This window comes from Sus scrofa, chromosome 1 (assembly GCF_000003025.6).
Source record: "Sus scrofa isolate TJ Tabasco breed Duroc chromosome 1, Sscrofa11.1, whole genome shotgun sequence".
NCBI classification, from domain to species: domain Eukaryota; kingdom Metazoa; phylum Chordata; class Mammalia; order Artiodactyla; family Suidae; genus Sus; species Sus scrofa.
In genome coordinates this window covers 265551130-265571391 of record NC_010443.5, presented here as the reverse complement: position 1 = coordinate 265571391, position 20262 = coordinate 265551130, and the positions used below count along the sequence as shown (strand labels likewise).

Sequence of the window (20262 nt, the reverse complement as noted above, 5' to 3'; positions counted from 1 at the left end):
TCAATTTGCATACGAACGCAGTCATCCCGAGTTAAACTCCGGTCCTTTAATCTCGGGTCCAATTTGTCCCAAAGCCGCGGAGGAAGGCCCTCGTGAATACCTCCAAACTCCGCCCCCTCCGAGCCCCGCCTACAGGGCTGGGCTTCATTGCACGTGCTCACCCGGCTCCTTCGCGATCCGCCTCCTAGGAAAGACTCATTGTCAGGGAGGGAGGATACGGAGCATCGCAGGGACGGTTGATCATGGATATGTCATAATAAAGAGCAGACCCTGAAGTAATATTTATTCAGTTTTTTACCAGAAGTTTTCATCAGAGTTCGTGATGGTGACAAGCCTTGGCCTTCCCTTCTCAGGGCCTCCGTTCCCTTCTCCCACCCCTTCAATTGGTGGGGTCCCGCCCGGCCGACCTCGCCCGGTGGACTCCAATTCCCAGGGTGCCCCGCGGGGCATGCGTGGCAGCGGCGCGTGACGTCGGGGGTGGGAGCTGGCCAGTGCTGAGGGGGCGCGGCGCGGAGGGGCGCGGAGCCGGGCGGCTAGGGGCCCAGAGAGCGCCGCGGCCGGGAGCCCTCCGGCCCCTGACAGCCCCCTCCCCCCCGGCGGACGACGACGACGGCGAGGGCGCCGGTCATGGCGGAGCAGCGAACCGAGCGCGGGTCCTGAGCACCACCGCATGGAGCGGGACGAACGGCCGCCTAGCGGAGGGGGAGGCGGCGGGGGCTCGGCGGGGTTCCTGGAGCCGCCCGCCGCGCTCCCTCCGCCGCCGCGCAACGGTGGGTGAGGGGAGTTCAGAGTCCCGGCCCGGCAAGAACCGGCGCCCTGTCCCCTGCCCTGGGGATCCCTCTCCTTTCAGCCGACTCTCACCGTGGGAAGCTGCGGCGACCCCGGGTCCCCCCAGCGCGGACCCTCCCTCTCCTCCTTCCTCCTTCCCCGTTCCTCTCCGTGCTGATCCTCCCCCTGCCCAGTTCCCTCAATCCCGACCCTCGTTTCCCCCTCCCCCCTGTCCCCTCCGCACAAGCCTCCCCTCCCCCCGTCCCTCTGCGCGAATCCTCCCCCTTCCCTTAGGTCCCTTCTGCGCCGACCCCTCTCCCCGTCTCTCGGCCCCCTCACCTCCAGTCCCGTCAGTGGGGGCTTTCCCTCCCCCTCCAGTTCCCTCTGCTCCGAGGCCCTTTCCCCCCCCCCCGCTGGGGGACCCCTCTGTGGGGGCCTCTCCCCCAAAGTGTTCCCTTCGACTCTAAGCTTTTCTCTCCCCACCCGGATCTCCCCCACCGTGTTCCCCCACGCGGGCCCTTCTTCCTCCGCGGAAGCTCCCTCAGCGCCCTGAGGACGCCACACCCTCGTCCCCTTGGTTCTCTCTGCCCCTCACCTTTTCCCGTCTCCCTGCCGTCCCGCGCTTCCCGTGCTGCCCCAGCCTCCACCTCGGCACCGAACCCCCAGTTCGGTAGCTACTGGCTCAGCGTTTCCTTTTCGGACCCCGCGCCCTGCTTCTCTGCGCTCCTTCCCGGCGCTCTCCTGCCCGCCTGCCCCGGCCCTGTTCATCTCTTTCCCCCCGGTGGCTCGGATCTCCGGCCCGATCTGGTGCCCGGGACACCTGCCTCTTCCCTCCTTGCACTCGCCGGTCTCGGCCCGCGCCTGCCCAAGCTCACTTCTCTTCCCTTTCGCGATCCCGGAGCCCAGGCCCGGAGAATCCCTCACCTGGCCCTTCCCTCCCTCCGCTCTCCCCTGCCCCACGTCCCGGCCAAGTCCTCAGGTTCCTCGGGGCTGTGGCTGGGCCCGACTCGCCCTCCCACCCCCGGCTCCCTCCCCCCGCGGGGTGTTTTATTTGTATCTGTTTGATATTTTTCCCCTCAGTGTTTGCCGCGGAATGTTTTTATTGGTAACGTGTAAGGAGCTTTTGTGAGGTCGTAAAAGGTGAACTTTTGAACTTGGAAAGCGCCCTGGAGCAATTAGCGCAGGCGATAGCCCCGGGAGGCCTGCATTACAAAGGGTGCTCGTACCGGCCGGCAAACGCTTCGGCGGCAAACCCGATTTATTTATTTATTTGCCCTGCCTTCCACCTTTCACATCTCCTCATTTCCGAATAAAGGGCAGGCTCTCAGAGATCCGTGCCTCCTCCCCTCTCTGCGCCATAAACGCGCAATTCTCTGAAAGATCTAGGACCGAACAGTGTCTAACAAGTAACAGATTTCAAATTGAATGCAAACACCCGGGACAGTTAGGAGGCACTAAAAATTAATTGCTTCAGCAAGAAGTTTCTCAGTCAGGACAGTGACCTGGCAGGTGTGAGGAAAGTAACTTGAAAATAGGTCACTTAGGTGCTCAGTTGTCGAATGAATGAGGAGCTACACAAGGGGAGAAATCTTGGGTGGATCTGTGCCTTCATACATTTATTAACTCGTCAAACATTTATTGCCATTTCAGTAGATCTGGTATTTTTACCAGTTAAGGGAAAAGTCTATTTAAAAGAGAGCCTGGTTAACTTCACTTAATGTTCTTGACCAAATAGTGATATGTTTTCTAAGCTCTTGTCTTTTTTTAAGATGTCTGTGATGTGTAGTATCTAGGTGGCAGGCAGTCCCTTGGGATGTCTTTGGAGACTAATTTCTGAATGTGAACATGTTTGAGATCAATAAAATCCCGTGTCACAAAGGAGGAGGCTGGAATCCAGTTAGGGTAGAAGGAGACCATCATAAGGAACAAAGGATTTCTTTAGTGCTTTTGACTTTTCAGCTTTTTAAGAGATGATTTGGTTTGGTCTTAATGTGTTAATGTCGCAAATTGTGATCTAAAATTTACAATGCTGATTTTTTACCCAAGTCCTAGATCCACATTGCAGCCTGTATTAGTGTGTGTATTTTTTTTTTTTTTTTTTTTTTTTTTTTTTTTTGTCTTTTGTCTTTTGTCTTTTTGTTGTTGTTGTTGTTGTTGTTGTTGCTATTTCTTGGGCCGCTCCCGCGGCATATGGAGGTTCCCAGGCTAGGGGTTGAATCGGAGCTGTAGCCACCGGCCTACGCCAGAGCCACAGCAACGCGGGATCCGAGCCGCGTCTGCAACCTACACCACAGCTCACGGCAACGCCGGATCGTTAACCCACTGAGCAAGGGCAGGGACCGAACCCGCAACCTCATGGTTCCTAGTCGGATTCGTTAACCACTGCGCCATGACGGGAACTCCGTAGTGTGTGTATTTTCATATTGCCTTTCTATGTGTGTATACTTCCTGTACCCACCTGTGCATGACATGTAGCTGATGGATTTTACTACAGACAGTACTTTCAGTTCTACTTGAATATTGTTGTAAGGGAAGCCTAGCAATTGCATTTACTATTAATTATTCATTAGTACATTTTAAAGAACTCAATAGTAATTTTAACTCTTAATCAAATTTCCCATTTACAGTCTCATTTCCTCAGTCTGTCAGAACCTTTAAAAGAATGTGATCAAGCAATCCATTTAGGCTAAGGTGGCTTTAGTATTTTACATCAGCCCAATTTAGTGCTACAAATATTTCCTCTTTGTTGAAAACACAATGGGACTTTTGGCAGTTTGATGGGCTTTAAAGAAAATACATGAAACATTAGACCGTTGTGGGATGTTTTACTTTCCAGCATAAAAATGAGCATCGTCTACTGTTTTACAATTTATGTTCATTATCTGTTATAAGTAACATGATCACACAAGAATTACCAAAAAGGGGGAAAAAATTATCTTTAGAATGGTGGGACTCTTTTTCTTTTACACTTCCTAATTAACATTTTTCCTCCAAAAGTAAATGAAAGCACGTAGGTTCTAAACAGAGAAAATGAATTATCTTGGCTCTTTATCCTGATTTATATTTTGTATGAACTGTTTGCAGTAGATCGCTAGATAGGAGGTCTTTTGGCTTGTGTCATGAAGAAATAAATTGGAGGTGGAATTTTAGAAATGTTTTCCTGCCGGAAACGCCATTGATGCTAAATTTACAGTCCTTTAAATGGTTTTTATTCTATCGGAACAGAGTTGCTAGCCTTTTGATGCGCCATCACCCTTCCAGAAATTCCCTGTGCTGACTGTGCCTGATATTTTCAGTTGTTGCTTGTAGGTTTTCTTGAGAAACATGAACTCACTTGGTCGTAATTTCAAAGGAAGATGATTTGAGGAAGTATATGTTGAGTATTGTGCACTTGTTCATTTTATTTTAAGAGAATGAGGGAGTAGACTTTTAAATATTTCAAGCAAAGGAAGGTTATAAGCCATTATAAGTGATTAAAAGCATGTTTGTGTAATTACACTTTAAAGGAATTTGGGAGAAGTTCACTAAATAACATGATGTCCTTTTTCTGCTAAAACCATGCCGTTTGAATGTTTACCCCCCAAAATACATCAGCAGATATTTTCCATGACAATTTAACTTTTAAGTTATGTGACTTTAAAGATCAAGTTAGTTCTGAGTCACCTCAGAATTTTGTACTTTCATTAAAAAAAAAAAAAACAAAACTGCTATAGTACTGTTGTTCTTTAGTACAAACAGCAAACAGGTGTTTTTTAGTAGGTTCTGTGACCTCCAAAGAACACCGAAAGGCAACAGTGAACAGATTCACTGGTGATTTTGAGCAGCTGAGGTGTGAGATGACCACATTTCCATTCTCAGATTTACCATCCACCATATTCTTTCTGAGCATTGCTGTTCCATGTAATCAAAATATGAACATGACATGCTTCCTAATCGTTAAGTTATTCTGAATTGTATTGCAGAAATGTCTGTGTGTATCTATGCATGCATAAATTTAGCATGTGAAAGGGAATTGGATGGGGAGGAGAGATGGGAGCTGAGGAAACTGCTGGTAAATTTGCTAAAATAATTCATTTCCATATTTTACTCGTAATTTTTTGGTTTCTTGATTTTTCAAAACCCTTTTTCCCAGGGTTATGTAGCAAAGGTAGAAAATTAACGCTAGGTTTAAATACCTGGGTTTAGGTTAGTGGAGGATGGAGGCTAGAAATGCCAACTGCAAGTGTGGTATTTGTGAAGGAAGTTTCTTACACCACTTCTAGTGCCTGTAGTGCAGGTTGGCTTTAATTACTTATGATGCTTGCGTGTTCTAGGGCCTGGGGCTGTATTTGTGAGTTTCATCCTCTATTAAGACACCATCACTTTGTTTTTGTAACTAGGTAGGTATTTTTTGGTTTGTGTTGAATAAATTGGCCCATTAATGAATTGTGTTCAGATGGCAGCTTCTGGCTTCAGAATTTCAACAGCCAGGGTAGCTTCTTCCACTTTAGGAGACTTCATTTTCAGCAAGCTCATCTAGATCTTCGGGGCCTTGTCACAATTTTTGGTTCATATGTTTAGAGTTGTAGCCAAGTTAAACGACATTTCTCCATTTAAGTATTTTTTCCATCTATATGGTTAAGTTAAAAGTTAAATTTGGGAAGATACCTTTTACAAGTAAATTTTATGTTGTTGGTCAAATCTGCTCTATTAAAGTAGGATGGTAAAAATGCCTTATTTTGTATGAACCAGTGGTCTTATATATGAAAAAGGTCATAGAAAAATCAAAAGTTCTGAATTAACAGATAAGTGGTGCATTTCAGCCAAAAATAAAAGTGTCCTTGAGACAATTTTAAACATAAGGTAGCTAATGAATATGCCCACACAAGTAGTGATCTAGTAATATACCCAACTCTTTGTAATACTTGGAAAGTATTTCCCAAAGCAACAAGTTGTGAAAGAAGATGTTTTCCTTCAAACTTTTGTATGCTTAAGGTCAACTTTGCCCTGGTTCAGGTAATTTCTTAAGGGTTTATGGATGCCTTTGATTGGTAACTGAGGTTCAGAAATACCAGAATTATTCAAAGTCAGCAAGAAGTACTGAGCAGGTCATTCTTTTTCAGGTGTTGAGCCCCTCTTAGAGCCAAAATTTCAGATTTGTGTGAGCATAATCTTAAATTAAAAAAAAAAACTAAAAAACTAAAAACAACTCTGCATTAACTTTGAGATACATTATTCCTAAAATCAGGCCCAGACTGCTGTTTATTGCTTGTTTTCTGACATGGCTTGTCTTTATGGAAAAGATAAGGCTAAGGACTGTAGATAATGGAAAATAAGAAAACCATTGTGAGATGTCTTCTCTGTATTTTCAGTATTGTTTAGAAATAACTATAAATAGAAAACTTTATTTGAAAGAATAAAATACCTGTTTCACTCTTTCCTTGCTACCTGCTGTTCAACAGTAGCCTGTGCAGAACAGCTTCTCAAGAAAATAGATATTTTGTTGTTTACGATTATTTAAATAAGAATTTACTATGTAACCCGGTAATTCTAATTAACAGTGATTTAGTTGGGGAGCGAACGAGGATTTCCTCAGCTGGCTGCTGGGGACCTGAATTGCTTTTTTCCCCACCCCCAGCTGCACCAAATCTTTTGATCCCTAAGCTACAGTGGTTGTCATTTGAGAAAGCAAACTGGGAGAAAATAAGTTGTGAAAATAGTCTACTTTGAGGTTTCATTTGTATCTTGTTTTGGAGTTTTTGTTCTTAGGAAGAAATTATAGGGATAATTGAATCTTTAGAATTTATCGTGTTTGCATAGAAAATTTCTGGATTTCCTTGAAAATACATTTCTTGTTTTAAAAATTTGGGGAATGTTTTAGTATTGACAATTACTATTTCAAAAGAGAAATTATCCTAATTATAAGTTCACAGAAGGCATTCAGGTGTTTTGAATTTGTTCAGGGGTGTCTGTTTGGAAAAAACAAGTTAGGCTTTTATTCAGTGGAAATGTTTTCATTCATAGCTGTGGTTTCTCCATCAGCCTTGTATTAATAAATTCAAATAAAGAATCACAAATTCTTATGTCATATACTAAGTAAACTCTACAATTTGTTATATTAAGAGTTAATTTAAAAAAGTATCTTCAAATGATGAAGTCTTTGGATCTTAATTGCAAACCACACCTTTCAATTTGTTTACGTGGGAGAAGCTATTCAAGCATAAACCACAGATGGCAGTAGTAGCATATTTTTCTGTTTTCTGGATGGACTCTTGCCTTTAAGTTGATGTCAGATCTATGGGCACTGTTGATAAGTCAGCTGCCAGGTGTAAGGTTTCTAAAACCAATTCCCTAGGCAGCAACATATAATGTATTCTGGAAGCAAACCTGGGCCTTTGATTTGAAGATATACTCTGTGGATGGTTTGAATCAGAATGGTGACTTTGCTCTCCATTTGGTCAAAGTGAGAAATCATAAAGAGAAATTAGTAATAATGATAGAGGGAATTGTTTCAGTAATAAGCTATAGCACATTGGAATTGCAGTGGCGGCATTAGCAAAGGATGTAAGAAGAGGATATTTGGCATTGGAAACAGTTTATAATTCAGTGGAAAATATACTCAAGAATTATTTTGAGAGTAATGTTCAGCTGAATTCCTCACGTGGAAGAGGTAGATAGCCTTATTTTCAGCTCCTCCTTAAGTTTCGTAGCATCATGGAATTTTGTATGTGTCTATAAAAGCATTTCAGAAGTCTACGATGCTTGCTCTTCTATTCCACTGTCGTAGTGTCAAAATTTGTGTTCTTTTTTCCTCTAGAAACACGGATTGAAAAAGGATGTAATTAATTAGATTTTTAAACTTCCTATAATACTTTTTTTGAATCCAGAGGTATAATTTCACAGTTTAAGACTCTGGAAACATTTCAGTAACAAATCTGTGCCAGTGAAGGACATACTGGTTCAGTGATGGGGACCACCCTAACCTGTATTAGTTTTCGTTAGGAAAATTAATTCATGCACTCATTTCAATCTTGAAACTGTACCACCTTGGAAGAATTGAAAATTCAATTCTTGACCATTTTTGTTAATTTCTTATGCTCTACTACATCAGATACAATGTTCTTTTTATGTCAGTTAACTGCAATTTATGCAATTTAGTTTTTCTCTCAGAAAAGAAAAAAAGGAGTTCCCTTGTGTTGCAGGGGGTTAGGATCCAGTGTTGTCACTGCAGTGTCTCTGTTCATTGCAATGGCTCAGGTCACTGCTGTGGTGTTGGTTCAGTCCCTGGTCCAGAAACTTCTACATGCGCTGGGTGTGGCCAAAAAAAGAAAAAAGACACACGAAGCCTTATAAACTTTTTATCTTGCTTCCTCATCTCTTGCCTTTTAAAATTTATAAGTGATTGATGAAATAATACACAACTGGATTGTATTTTTTTTTTAATCACTCATCATTTGTTGCAATAGATTTGTTTGTGACTAGATTGCTTGCTTCAGACTTAATCTGTTCCAATTTATCATGTCCTAAAATTTGTTAACTTACCGCATTGTCTCAATCAGTGGTTTCAAAGTATGTTCCACAAACCTCTTGGGGTCCCCAAAACATTTTCAGGAGGTTCTTGAGGTCAAAACTATTTTTATAATAATGCTGACATTAATTGCTTTTTTCCCCCATGTTAACATTTGCACTGATTTTTTTTTATGAGTATAGTTGATTTACAGTGTTGTGTCAGTTTATGCTGTGCAGCACAGTGACCTAGTCTCTCTCTCTCTCTCTCACACACACACACACACACACACACACACATTCTTTTGTACTGATGTTCTAAAAACAGTGATGGGTAAAATTGTTGGCACCTTCACAGAAATCAAGGCACCAAACTATACTAGTAGTCATTGTATTCTTCAACTCCATGTGCTTGTATTTCATTTAAAAAAAAAAAGCTATGTTCACTTACAGATACCCTTGATAAAACAGTAAAAATGATTAATTTGGTTAAATCTCTACCCTTGAGTACACATGTTTTCGATGTTCTATCTGAGGAAATGGCAAGTACACACAAAGCATTTCTGCTGCATACCAAAATGGAATGGTTGTTTTAAGGGAAAGTGCTTGTGAGCACTTATGTTGTGAGCTGAATTAGCTGCTTTTTTCATGGAACACATGCTTTTTTACTTGGACAGTTGACAAACTGTGGTTTATTAAGCTTGGGTATTTGACAGACTGTTTTGGAAAATGAACAGTGAGCCTGTTGTAACAGGGAAAACATAATATTGTTGCTGGTGAATAAAATTTCATCTTTCAAGTGAAAATTAGAACTTTTGAAAACTCATACCTGCCACTTTTGAGCTTCCCACCTTCCCAGTACTTAAAACTGTTTCTGATAAGCCTCATGGTGATATCATTAATAAATGTGAAATTTTTGATATTATGTAATAGAATGTGTTAACATTTTGAAGATCATATTTTAGTGAAGGAGTGTTTTCCAAATCACCCAGTGTATGATGTTACAAAATTCTGAATGGGGAAAAGATGTGTTCAAAATGCCAGGTAGACCAATGGATTTTAATGTAATAGAGTACACAAACTTCATTGGTATGGTTTTAGATTTCCCATTGAACTAACCTTTAAGAAATCACCACTTACTGAGTTTTGGTATATCATCAAAGAAACACAATTATTTTAATTAGGAAATACTTGTTTTTCCAATTATAAATCTACGTGAGGCCAGATTTTATGCCTGTACTTCAACCAAAACAATTGTCACAGCATACTGAATGGAGAAGTGTATAGGAGAATCTAGCTGCCAGAATTAAATCCAATACTAAAAAAATTATCAAATGTAAAACAGTGCCACTCTTATTACCAATTTTGTTTTGTTGGAAAATACAGTAATCTTTCGTAAAAATACGTTATTTATATTAACATGTAATGGGTTTTTTAAAATGAATTAACAGGTATTTGGAAAAATTTCATAGGATGGTAAATATCAATAGCTGTAACCCATGTAAAGATTAACTCTTTTGGGCCCTCAATTTTTAAGTGTGTAAAAGGGGTTCTGAGGCCATTCAGACCAAAGTAATGTGAGAACTTCTATTCTAAATGGACCAACTTAATGTGAAAGAAAGTAGTGACTTTACCAGATACTATTATTAGAACTTAGTTACTTTGGGTTTTTCTTTTCTTTTCTTTCTTTCTTCCTTCCTTAAAAAAGAAAAAAAATCTGTCAGGGGGCTAGGGAGGAAAAAAAATGAACATGAGCTCGTATAATTTAAAATTTCTTTGCTTGAGACTAAATGACGTGTCATAGTTCACCTCACTGAGTTCTCTGATAAGGCTTTTGTTACCTGCTACATGAAACCTATTGCTTAATTGTTAATTATTTGTGCAGAAAATTCCCAGTAGACTTGTTTCCTCATCAAGCATGGATTTACAATTGTGAAAATAAATCTGGTAACACAAAAATACTTTCTTATTTAATAAGAGTCCTTGCTATAAAAATAATTAAATATGAGATAAAAATCCTATCTTTTAAAAACTTTCATCGAGGATAGTTTGCTTGCTTGTTTTCAGTAGACGCGTTTGGCTTTCACTGAGCCTTCTAAAGTTGTGATTTTGGCAATGTCGTTTTGTAGAGTGGTCTGCCTTTAATCTGGTTTTCACTAATGTGGGAATAAAGGCTGTATAGGAGAAGTATCTCTTTTTCTGGTGTAAGAATACTCTTTCCTGGTGTAACGTTTTAGTTTGTTGAATCAGTCACTGAGTTAAGAGAGTTAGGGATTTACTTCTTAGGGTAGTTGCTGGGTAGAACTCATTCTGTAGCTAGCTTGCTGGCAGAAGAAATGTCACAGAACAATATGAATAACAATAATGAGTTACTGGATCAGAATTTAAGATAGAGCCTTGTGGGTGATGAAAGGTCAGTGAGGTATTTGGGCTACCTTCCTAAGAGCTCTGTTTCTTAGTGTTTTCGGAGTTTCACTTAATGTACCTTTGGAAGCACTTTTGTGTTTTGTGGGAGTTGCAGCTTAGTAATGAGAAGATAGAAACCTTTGCTTTTTCATTTTAATGCTTGGATATTATTTCAAGCTTCAGAAGAGCTAAATCATGTTAATTACTAAACAATAACTGAGGATGGTTGGGGTTTTTTCTTCCATATTTTTCACGTCATCTAACTGGTTAAGAGACTTCTCTCTAGCCTTACCATCCTTCCTCCAAAATGCCTTTTTTAGCAGGATAATAAACCACCTGGGGAAAACCCCCCACTGATACCTATTTAGAGGGCTTTGTTTTTTGGAAGTGGCAGTAGTTGGTCTCAGCCAGGGAGGAAGGATTTTGGCTGGATGGTGTGAGAGGGAAAGAGCAGGGACTCTGGAGTGTGGCAGAACAAAGATCACAGCTATGTGACTTTGTCACTTCTCTCAACTTTAGTGTTCTCATTTAATAACAATAGCAGCTACCATTTATGTTGTTGTTATTATATAATATTTTAAGCACCTTATATATATTAACTCACCTTAGTCTCATAACCCTATATGTAAAGTCAGTGTTCTTTTATCATCTCCCTTTTATGGATGTGAAAACTGAAGCCCACAGAGGTTAAGCCCTAGATTTTACAGTTAGTAATACCGTTAATAATTTGTTTCCTAGTTTTAATCTCTGCTTCCACTCCCCTTCTCCCTACATACTGTAAACTTTCTGAAATTGACTCTAGGATTCTTAGAATTTGTGACAAAGTCTGTAGAGTGCCAAGCGTCTGACTCAAAGCAGACACTTGTGAATCTAGAATCCAGGCCACTTATAGTTATTGAGGAGGCCCAGAACTCCTTACAGATTAGAGAGTCAGAACTGTTCACCCTTAGAGTTGCGAGTGACTTTCTTCTTTCTCTTATGTTGGCTTTAATAACCCAACCAGAAAACAATTGGCCAGAAAACAATTTGGCAGAACCAGAGACAATCCTTGGTGAACCTAAAGGGTGCTAAGGAAAGAAGGGTTTTGAGCTATTCAAGGCAAGGATACCATATCTTGTATCTGTAGCCTCAGCACTAAAAACACAAGAAATTGGTTGTTGCATGAGTGTTGAATGAATGCATGAATGGTCAGATCAGGAATCTTGAGTCTTTTGCTTGTAACAGAGTCCTTTGAGTCTGAGTTCTTTGCTGCTAGTCACAAAAAGTCTGCAAAAGTAAGGGAAGGAAATGCGTTTTTCAGTCACTTAAGAAAATTAGGGCCAGTTTCTAAGTCAAGCCATGAATTGAAGCTTATATCTAAGGTTTCACGGGCCCTCCTGAAATCAGAATATGGTTTCTGTTTGGAAATGTGGCTCTCCTTATAACTAAAGTGACCAGATACACCAGATTAAGATGAGAAGGCCAGTAAACTGGCTGTTTGCTTGACTGTGTTGGGGAATGCAGTTTAGGAAAAGGTGGCCTTTGTCCCCTGTGTTTTTTTTGTTTGTTTTTTAAATTTCTGTCACACAAAAGCTGGCTGGCTATATAAAAGAGAAGAGAACCAACCCAAGAAGGTTGATGTGACTGTCTGAAAATGGAAATGTAAGAGCCAGTTGTCCAAAACTTGTAAAATATAGAAAGTGATTTCCTAGCAAGAACACAGGACGATGTGGCAGTGAGGGTTAATAGATTATGGTAGTGATGTAGTTTGAGCAGGAAGGGACTTGGTAGAGGAGGCCAGCCATGTTATTTGAGGAGGTATAAGGCCCAGGAAACAGTTGATGGACCTAGGTTTTGCCTGAATTCTGATTTTTGCTCTTTTATAAAAGCATGTCTTTATGGGTCCACCTATAAAATGAAGGAGCTAAATTAGATAATCGCTGAAGTAATTTTCCAGCTTTATGATGAAATTGGGTAAAGTGGGACATTGCTGTTTAGGAAAGCCCTGCCTAAAACAAATAGCTGGGGTACTCACAGCCCAGATTTCATTGGGATGGTTTTGATTTCAGATTCTCTTCAGTCAACCCTTATTTGCATTCATTAATGGCTACCCTACTTTGTTTACCCATTTAAATTTTAGAACACCTGGCTGCTTTAAAGTTTGTAGAATCACATAATTTACGTGTAAATTCTGTTCTTTGGGTCTACCTTATAGAAATGTTTGCAGTTAAAATTCTGACGTTCTGATAAATTTGAAATTCAACGTGAAATTTCATTTTTGTTTTTCTTTTTAACATGGTCACTTTTGTAAGTGCAATTTCATTCACTGAGTCAGTTTTCCCTTATTCCTTGTAAAATAATTTTTATTTGCAAACCTCATTCAACATTGAGAAGAGTCCTATCCTCTTAAGATTAAATGCCCTGCATTCGAGAACTTGGATTCATTAAGGAAAATTGCAAAACCTCCTAAAATGCTGTTGGTCTGTAAAAAGGGAACCCAGCAGGAAAGGGGCGGCAATGTATGGGGGAGGGGTGGTGGTGAGGTAGCAAGGGAACTGCAGTTGAAATATTCATCAATCATTTTACTGGCACCAGGAAACCAATCAGCCTTTTAGAGGAGAGAACTTAATCAATCATCTAATATGGGAAATTACAATTGCTTTTCCATAAAAAAATTTCCTTACTTGCTGACAGATTGAATCTGAAAGATAGTTGGGCTGGTTGGGATTCAAAGCTAACTGCCGGTAAGCAGTTACTGAAAGTACTACTGTGATGAAGAAATGCTTCTAGCATTTGAAGGTACTATCTGCCTTGAGCTTTTCAAAATATTTTAAAGTAAGTTTGCTTTTCATGTAGTGTGCCCATTGATAAAAAAAAAAAAATAGCTAAGCATCTATGGGTGGTGTAAAGTGTGTGAAATACTGTAAATTTATTTTCTAAAGCTAGTTTCAGCCAGGGCTCCTGGTAGAATACCCAGTGTTTCCAGTGCTTTGTTTGGAAAGCAACTTTAGAGCATTGTCTAAGGGACACTTCCTGGGGAACACAGTTGGAAGTGCTTGCATATAAATAAAAGCAGGAGGGATTTAGCTCTATCTTGTATTTAGATTTTAAAATGGTGTGATCCCTGAGTTCTGTTCTTGAATTGCCTGTGGCCCTTAGGTTCCTAAGGTGTGAGCTGCTTTGGAATCTAATGTTTTAAAAATTGGAAATGCATAATCACTGTAGAAAATATAGAAAAAAGAAGGGAAAATGACTCATAACCTTGCCTCCAAACAACTTTCATTAGCATTTTATCTTTTCTTCTAGACTTTCTTCAAATCCTTGTTTTTGCTTATTGCGATCATACAGTATACCATTATGTTTTATGCTTTTTATTTAATTTTAAACTTTTTCCTCATGTTACAAACTTTTCTAACTCAACATTAATTTATTTAAAACTTTTAATAGCTATATGACAGCCTATTGTTTTTCATTGTTGGACATTTTTGTAGTTTTTACTTTCTCACTGTTACAGCAATACCGCCCAAACCATCTTGTGCTTTCTTTTAGCTTATTCTGGGAGGATAGATTTTTAGAAGAATGTATCTACTTCAGTGTACCATTGCCAACAAGCAGTTTAATTTACATGAGATACCTTGTATACTAGCATCTAGAGCTGTCAGAAGTACTTAGCATTATTTTTTAATAAATGCCTGATGCTTGAGATAGAATTGAGACACTGGTTGGCTGTTTTTCCTCTATTTTCATGTTTTAGAGGGATATGTGAAATCATTGCCAATGCATTTTGTCATCCGAATTTTTAAATTTCTGGCACTAGGCCTCTCATGCACATTGCCTTCCCCCCTTACCCCAGTTACTCCGGCTTGGTCAGAGCAGTGCTTAAGGGCCCTTCCGAGGCTGCCTTCTTTCTCCTGTAGATTATGAGTAGATGTGTTGCAGACACTCTGAAGCCTACTCTGGTTGCCCCTAAAAATCTTGGGAGAATAAATTGGTGTGTGTGTCTGTCTGTCTGTCTAGCTTCGAATACGACTCTATCAACTTCTTCAAACTGTGTCCTGAAACTTACGACTAAATTTGATTGGAAATTGCCAAAGGGGAGGAGGAGGGAGAGGGAGTGGGATGGACTGGGAGTTTGGACTTAGTAGATGCAAACTATTGTATTTAAAAAATTTTTTTTATTTTAATGATTTTTATGTTTTTCCATTATAGCTGGTTTACAGTGTTCTGTCAGTTTTCTGCTGTACAGCAAGGTGACCCAGTCATACATACATATATACATTCTTTTTTCTTACATTATCATGCTCCATCATAAAGTGACTAGATGTATTTCCCAGTGCTATACAGCAGGATCTCATTGCTTATCTAGTCCAAAGGCAATAGTTTGTATCTATTAACCCCAAATTCCCAGTCCATCCCACTCCCTCCCCCTCCCCCTTGGCAATCACAAGTCTGTTCTTCAAGTCCATCATTTTCTTTTCTGTGGAAAGGTTCATTGGTGCCATATGTTAGATTCTAGATCAAACTGTTGTATTTGGAATGGATAAGCAATGAAGTCCTGCGGTATAGCTCAGGGAACTCTATCCAGTCACTTGTGATGGAACATGATGGAAAATATGAGAAAAAGAATGTTTATGTGTACAACTGGGTCACTTTGCTGTACAGCAGAAATTGACAGAACATTGTAAATCAACTATAATAAAAAAATTAAAAAATAAATTTGATTGGCAATTAAATGGAGAGAGAAGTTAAAGTTGCATTCCTTTAGATATCTGTGTACTCTGCATGTGTTCCTCAGTAGCTGACACACTGATCCTGCACAGAGTTTGATAGTGAAAGACCTAAAAAAAACCCTGTGCTAATATGAAGGGTGTTCCCAGTTTTTAATAGGATGGGTTTCAGAATAGTAGAAACATTTTGGGAGTCTGGCTAACTACAAATTTTGAATTAAATCATAAATCATATTTGCTGAAATTAAGATGAAAGAGTCTTCTAGGAATTTTAAAAGTTTATGTTGATTGAAAGTAAACACAAATGTAAATGTTTGAGGATCCTTTGCCCTGCTTCTTTGTGTTCACCACTGGTAAGAGAATATGCAATTTGCCAAGACAGTTTTTTATAAGGCTTTTTAATAAGAAAGTGAATAAGCCAGCTGCTCTTTCCCTGGACTATACCAATTGCAAACCTTGTCAAATCCTGGTTAGTAATTAAAAGCCTTGAGATGACCTTGAATCTAACTGAACTACAAAAGCTGTCTTGAGTTAAATTTATAGCCTTTGTTGGTTTCAAAAGAGGTTAGAAGAATTGTGTTCTGTTTGCTAAAACATTAGGAATAACCTTGGGTGTACATTGAAGATCAGAAATAATTAATAGGAGGCACTGTTAAAGTGCAGAAGAGAAGCCTGGAAAGACAAAAAAACTAGGTTTGTCATCTCTTCATTGAGCATTTAAAATATGTATTTGAGGAAGTTTTAAGGCAGGATGATGTTTTTCAAAGTGTCAGTTTTGTGATACTCAGATTTGCTGAAAAGGTCTATCTTTTCCCCATATTAATATCAGAGAGATTTTTGAACCCAGTGGGGAAATCAGAATAAATGTTTCATGCTTTTTAAAAGTAACCGTTTAATTCATTCTTACCAGAGTGAGAACTTTGTTCGTAAAAGCTTCGAGTTATACTCAGGCATTGTTAAAGTGATAATAATAATATTTTTAAGATGCTTTATAATTGGGCTGTATCATAAAATCTATGATAGAGAATTTTTCTGCTTACCAAAAAGGGCAGAATATATTTTCAGTTGTTTAGAGAGCCTTGAACTACTGTCTTATTGATGAGGAAAGTTGAAAATGTTTCTATGAGAAAAGTCTCAAGTTTATGTGTCAGTAGGTGAGATAGAAATCTCACCTGATGTCATGAACATGATAAATCCCTGAAGAATCCAGCAGTAAGGCAAGTAGTTTTCGCAGGCACTAAATGTCTTATACAGATCTTTTAGACTTTACGATTATTTTAGTTTTTATATTTTTTTATTTTTAATTTTTTTTTTTTGGCTGTGTCCCATGGCATGTACAAGTTCCCAGGCCAGGAGCTGAACCCACGCCACAACAGCAACTCAAACTGCGGTAGTGACAGGGCTGGATCCTTAACCCACTCTGCTGCAGGAGAACTCCAAAATTTTACATTTGTTTAATGAGACTAACCTACACTTTGATCACAATAATTGATCATAAAATTATATGCCTCTGCGTGGTGTGTCAGGGATCGTCAGTCTGGGATCCCTAAAGATGGTAATGGCAATTCTGAAGCAATTTCAGTTGTGCAAAATTTAATCTGAACTCCTGTAAGTAATAAGGTTGCCAGCCTAAATAAAATAATAATGTCTCTAAAATCTTGTCTTTTGCCTGTTAGTATTCTATTTAGTCTGGCAACAGTGCCACTCAACCTCTGAATAGCAGATAGACATTTTTTTTTTTTTTGTAATAGCAGGAAAATAAATAAAATAGTTATTGCAGTATGGTAGACAGATTGCATTTGTGAGGGTGGCAGTTTAAAATTATTTCAGCCAACTATTATTATGATGTAGTGATAACTAGGTATGTTAGAGCATGAGCCCTGGCTGGACCTGGGTTTAAAGCCTGTTGCTCCTACATTTGTGATTTTTTTGGGGGTGGAGTGGTAGGGGAGGGTAGTAATGGTGAGAGGATGTAGAATCACCACACAGAAATTACGAGAGAATGAAATAATGTAGTTTGTGAAGAACCTGGAGTGTAGTGGTGTTAATGTAGGAAGGTTTTGGTTTTTTTCTTTCTTTCTTTCTGGGGCTGCACCCACAGCATATGGAGGTTCCCAGGCAAGGGGCTGAATCAGAGCTGTAGCCACTGGCCTGTGTCAGGGCCACAGCAATGCAGGATCCTTAACCCACTGAGAGAGGCCAAGGATCAAACCAAAACCTCTTGGTTCCTAATCGGATTCGTTTCCTGGCTCTCAACGCCAGGAACTCTTAGGACAGTTATTTAACATTTCTCAATTTCCTTGTGTGTAAGTAAGGTTAATACACATACTTCATAGGTAAGCTAGTTAGATCACTGAAATCTAAGTCATTGAAACTAGTTGCCAAATGTCTGGTTTACCCAATATTCAACATAAATCAAAATTGCTAAATCTAATTTGTAGAACTTACAGAATTTGTTGTCATTTTCCTTCTCCTAAATTGCTAACCTACTGTTTTTTCCGTTTTCTTCTCTCCCTTTTCCTATACCCGGTCTCTTTCCTGCTACCTGCAGCCCAGATCCGACTGTATCTTCCCACCAGCAGAGGTCCCCTCTCTGCCCTAGTTCTTTCCAGCTAAGGCAACAGACAGCTGGGATAGAAATAATCATTCTCGAAAATGCTGCTATCCTGTCAGTCTTAATTTGGTAGAAATCTTTCAAAGCTAATTGAACTGTCCTATCAATATGCATTTTTATAAACTCTCTACATAGTTAGAACAAACTTTTGGTAAATGTAGAGAATTGGCTGTTTGGGAATTTGGCCTTTTGGTGAATTAACTTGAAACTAACTCCCTCACAGATATGTTTGGAGAAACTAGGCAATATTAGGTACCATAAAGTGCCCGTTACCACACAGTTGTTGGGCTGCAGTCAGTAGTCAGTTGAGTTCTTTTTCTTGAAGCACTCTTACTCAGGAAACTGAACCATCTCCCCTGACTTTGACTCAGGGATTTTCTCACCTGTGGGATCTAGTTGGCCAACAGCTAATGATGAAGTGAGCAAGGCTGGTTTATGGACCACCTCGTGATTTCCTCTCCCATTATAGCATTGTTAAATTTGTCCAAATGAAAACACCTGTTCTGTTTTGTTTTGTTTTTTAGCTTGGATGACTGTTATAAAATGGCTGTGCCTTCCCTGGTACTCTTTGGAGTCTGACTTCTCAGTGTATTTAGCTATGTACCACTTTTCTAAATCACTTGTTCCCTGACACTTGTAGCTAGAATTATGAGCCTTAGGAGAATAAACTGCAGCTTTGTCAGGATAAAAAGCAAGGCCAGATCCCTGGAGGTTTTTGGTGGGAAGCATCACAACCAGAGTAAATGTTCCTGTCTCTGATACACAGGAAGCCTGGCTTCCCCACCCCCCACCTGAAGCCTCTCTGGAGGACTTTAAAAGGGCTTTCTGGTAAAATCATTAAAAAGAGAGGGGAACAGGGGTTCCTGTCGTGGAGCAGCAGAAATGAATCTGACTAGGAACCATGAGGTTGTGGGTTCCATCCTTGGCCTCATTCAGTGGGTTAAGGATGCAGCGTTGCCGTGAGCTGTGGTGTAGTTCGCAGACATGGCTTGGATCTGGTGTTACTGTGGCTGTGGTGTAGGCTGGCAGCTACAGCTCTGATTCCCCCTAGCCTGGGAACCTCCGTATGCTGAGGGTGCGGCCCTAAAAAGCAAACAAACAAACAAAAGGGTAACAAATTGTTGTTGAATGCTCAGTGTGTGCCAGGCACTTGCTAAACTATCTAATGTAATTCTTTCCACGACTTTTCTTTGATAGGTGGTGATATTCCCATATTACAGATGAGTTAACTGAGGCTTAGAGGTGAAAATAACTTACCACTGTTTATACCATTTTTCCACTAAACCAGTATTTTCCAAACTTTAGTTTTTCCTGTATCACCGTCATGATTTTTGTCATTTCCTAATGTTTTATCATTAACCTTTTAAATATTGAATAGTTAATATTTTGCAACCCAGAATTTATTTTAAAAGGAAATTTTGTCATTGTCCTAAATGAATGCCATATATGCCATAAAGAAAAGATAACAGTAAAAATAAATTTAATGAAAATAACATTGTGTTAAATTCTAGCTAAGATGTTGCTTGCCCAAATCTGTGTGGCCTGGCTTGGAAAGGGAGATTAGCCAGCATTAGAGAGGTAATAGACGCAAACTGGCACCAAACTGAGATTTTTCTTCTGCTGTAATTAGAAGGATTGAAAGAGAATTGAAAATGTGAACAACTTAGGAATGTTTCTAAGTGCTTTCTCTTTATACCACTTGCAATCTTCCAGTGACCTCCTCAGTTTGGGATACACTGACATAGGTAGTGGTGTGCTCGTTTTCCATATGAGTAAACTGAGTAGAAAATCTGTTCCAAATTGAACCACTGGTCCCACAGGCCTTACTGTCTAGGCACCCTGCTTCTCTTCCTCCATTTTCCTTCTCTCATTCTTCCCTTCTCATCCTTCCTCTTGCTTCCTTCTCTCTCCACCTTTCCTCTTTTCTTCCTCATCCTCTAGGAGAATTCAGATGACTCCCAGGTAGTGCAGAGAAGGAGATGCTTAGATACGTATTTTAAAAAGATTGTTTACTTTTAAATTTGATTTTTATCTGTCTTCAAAAATTTTCTGAATAAGAAAAAACATTTTTTACTGTATAATTTTTTTTCTTATTTAATTCTGTACTGTGTCTATTGCTTCTTAAAATGTAAAAAGAGGAGTTGTGTGATACTATTATTTAAAAAGACTAGTTACCATGTAAGATAAAGGGTTGGTTTTGAATTATTTTATTTTATTTTATTTTATTTTTTGTCTTTTGTTGTTGTTGTTGTTGTTGTTGCTATTTCTTGGGCCGCTCCCGCG

At 39.7% G+C, this 20262-nt stretch overlaps 1 protein-coding gene across 2 annotated transcripts in view; it reads left to right on the top strand.

Annotated features, from left to right (window-relative positions):
- The window catches only part of NR6A1 (nuclear receptor subfamily 6 group A member 1), a 250345-nt gene continuing 230533 nt past the window's right edge, over window positions 451-20262 (top strand). Inside the window, exon 1 of one of the 2 annotated variants that reach the window (XM_021098706.1) lies at window positions 451-770. In XM_021098706.1, coding sequence (XP_020954365.1) covers window positions 671-770 — 100 coding nt within the window. In that variant the 5' untranslated portion in view covers window positions 451-670. 2 annotated transcript variants of the gene reach the window in all.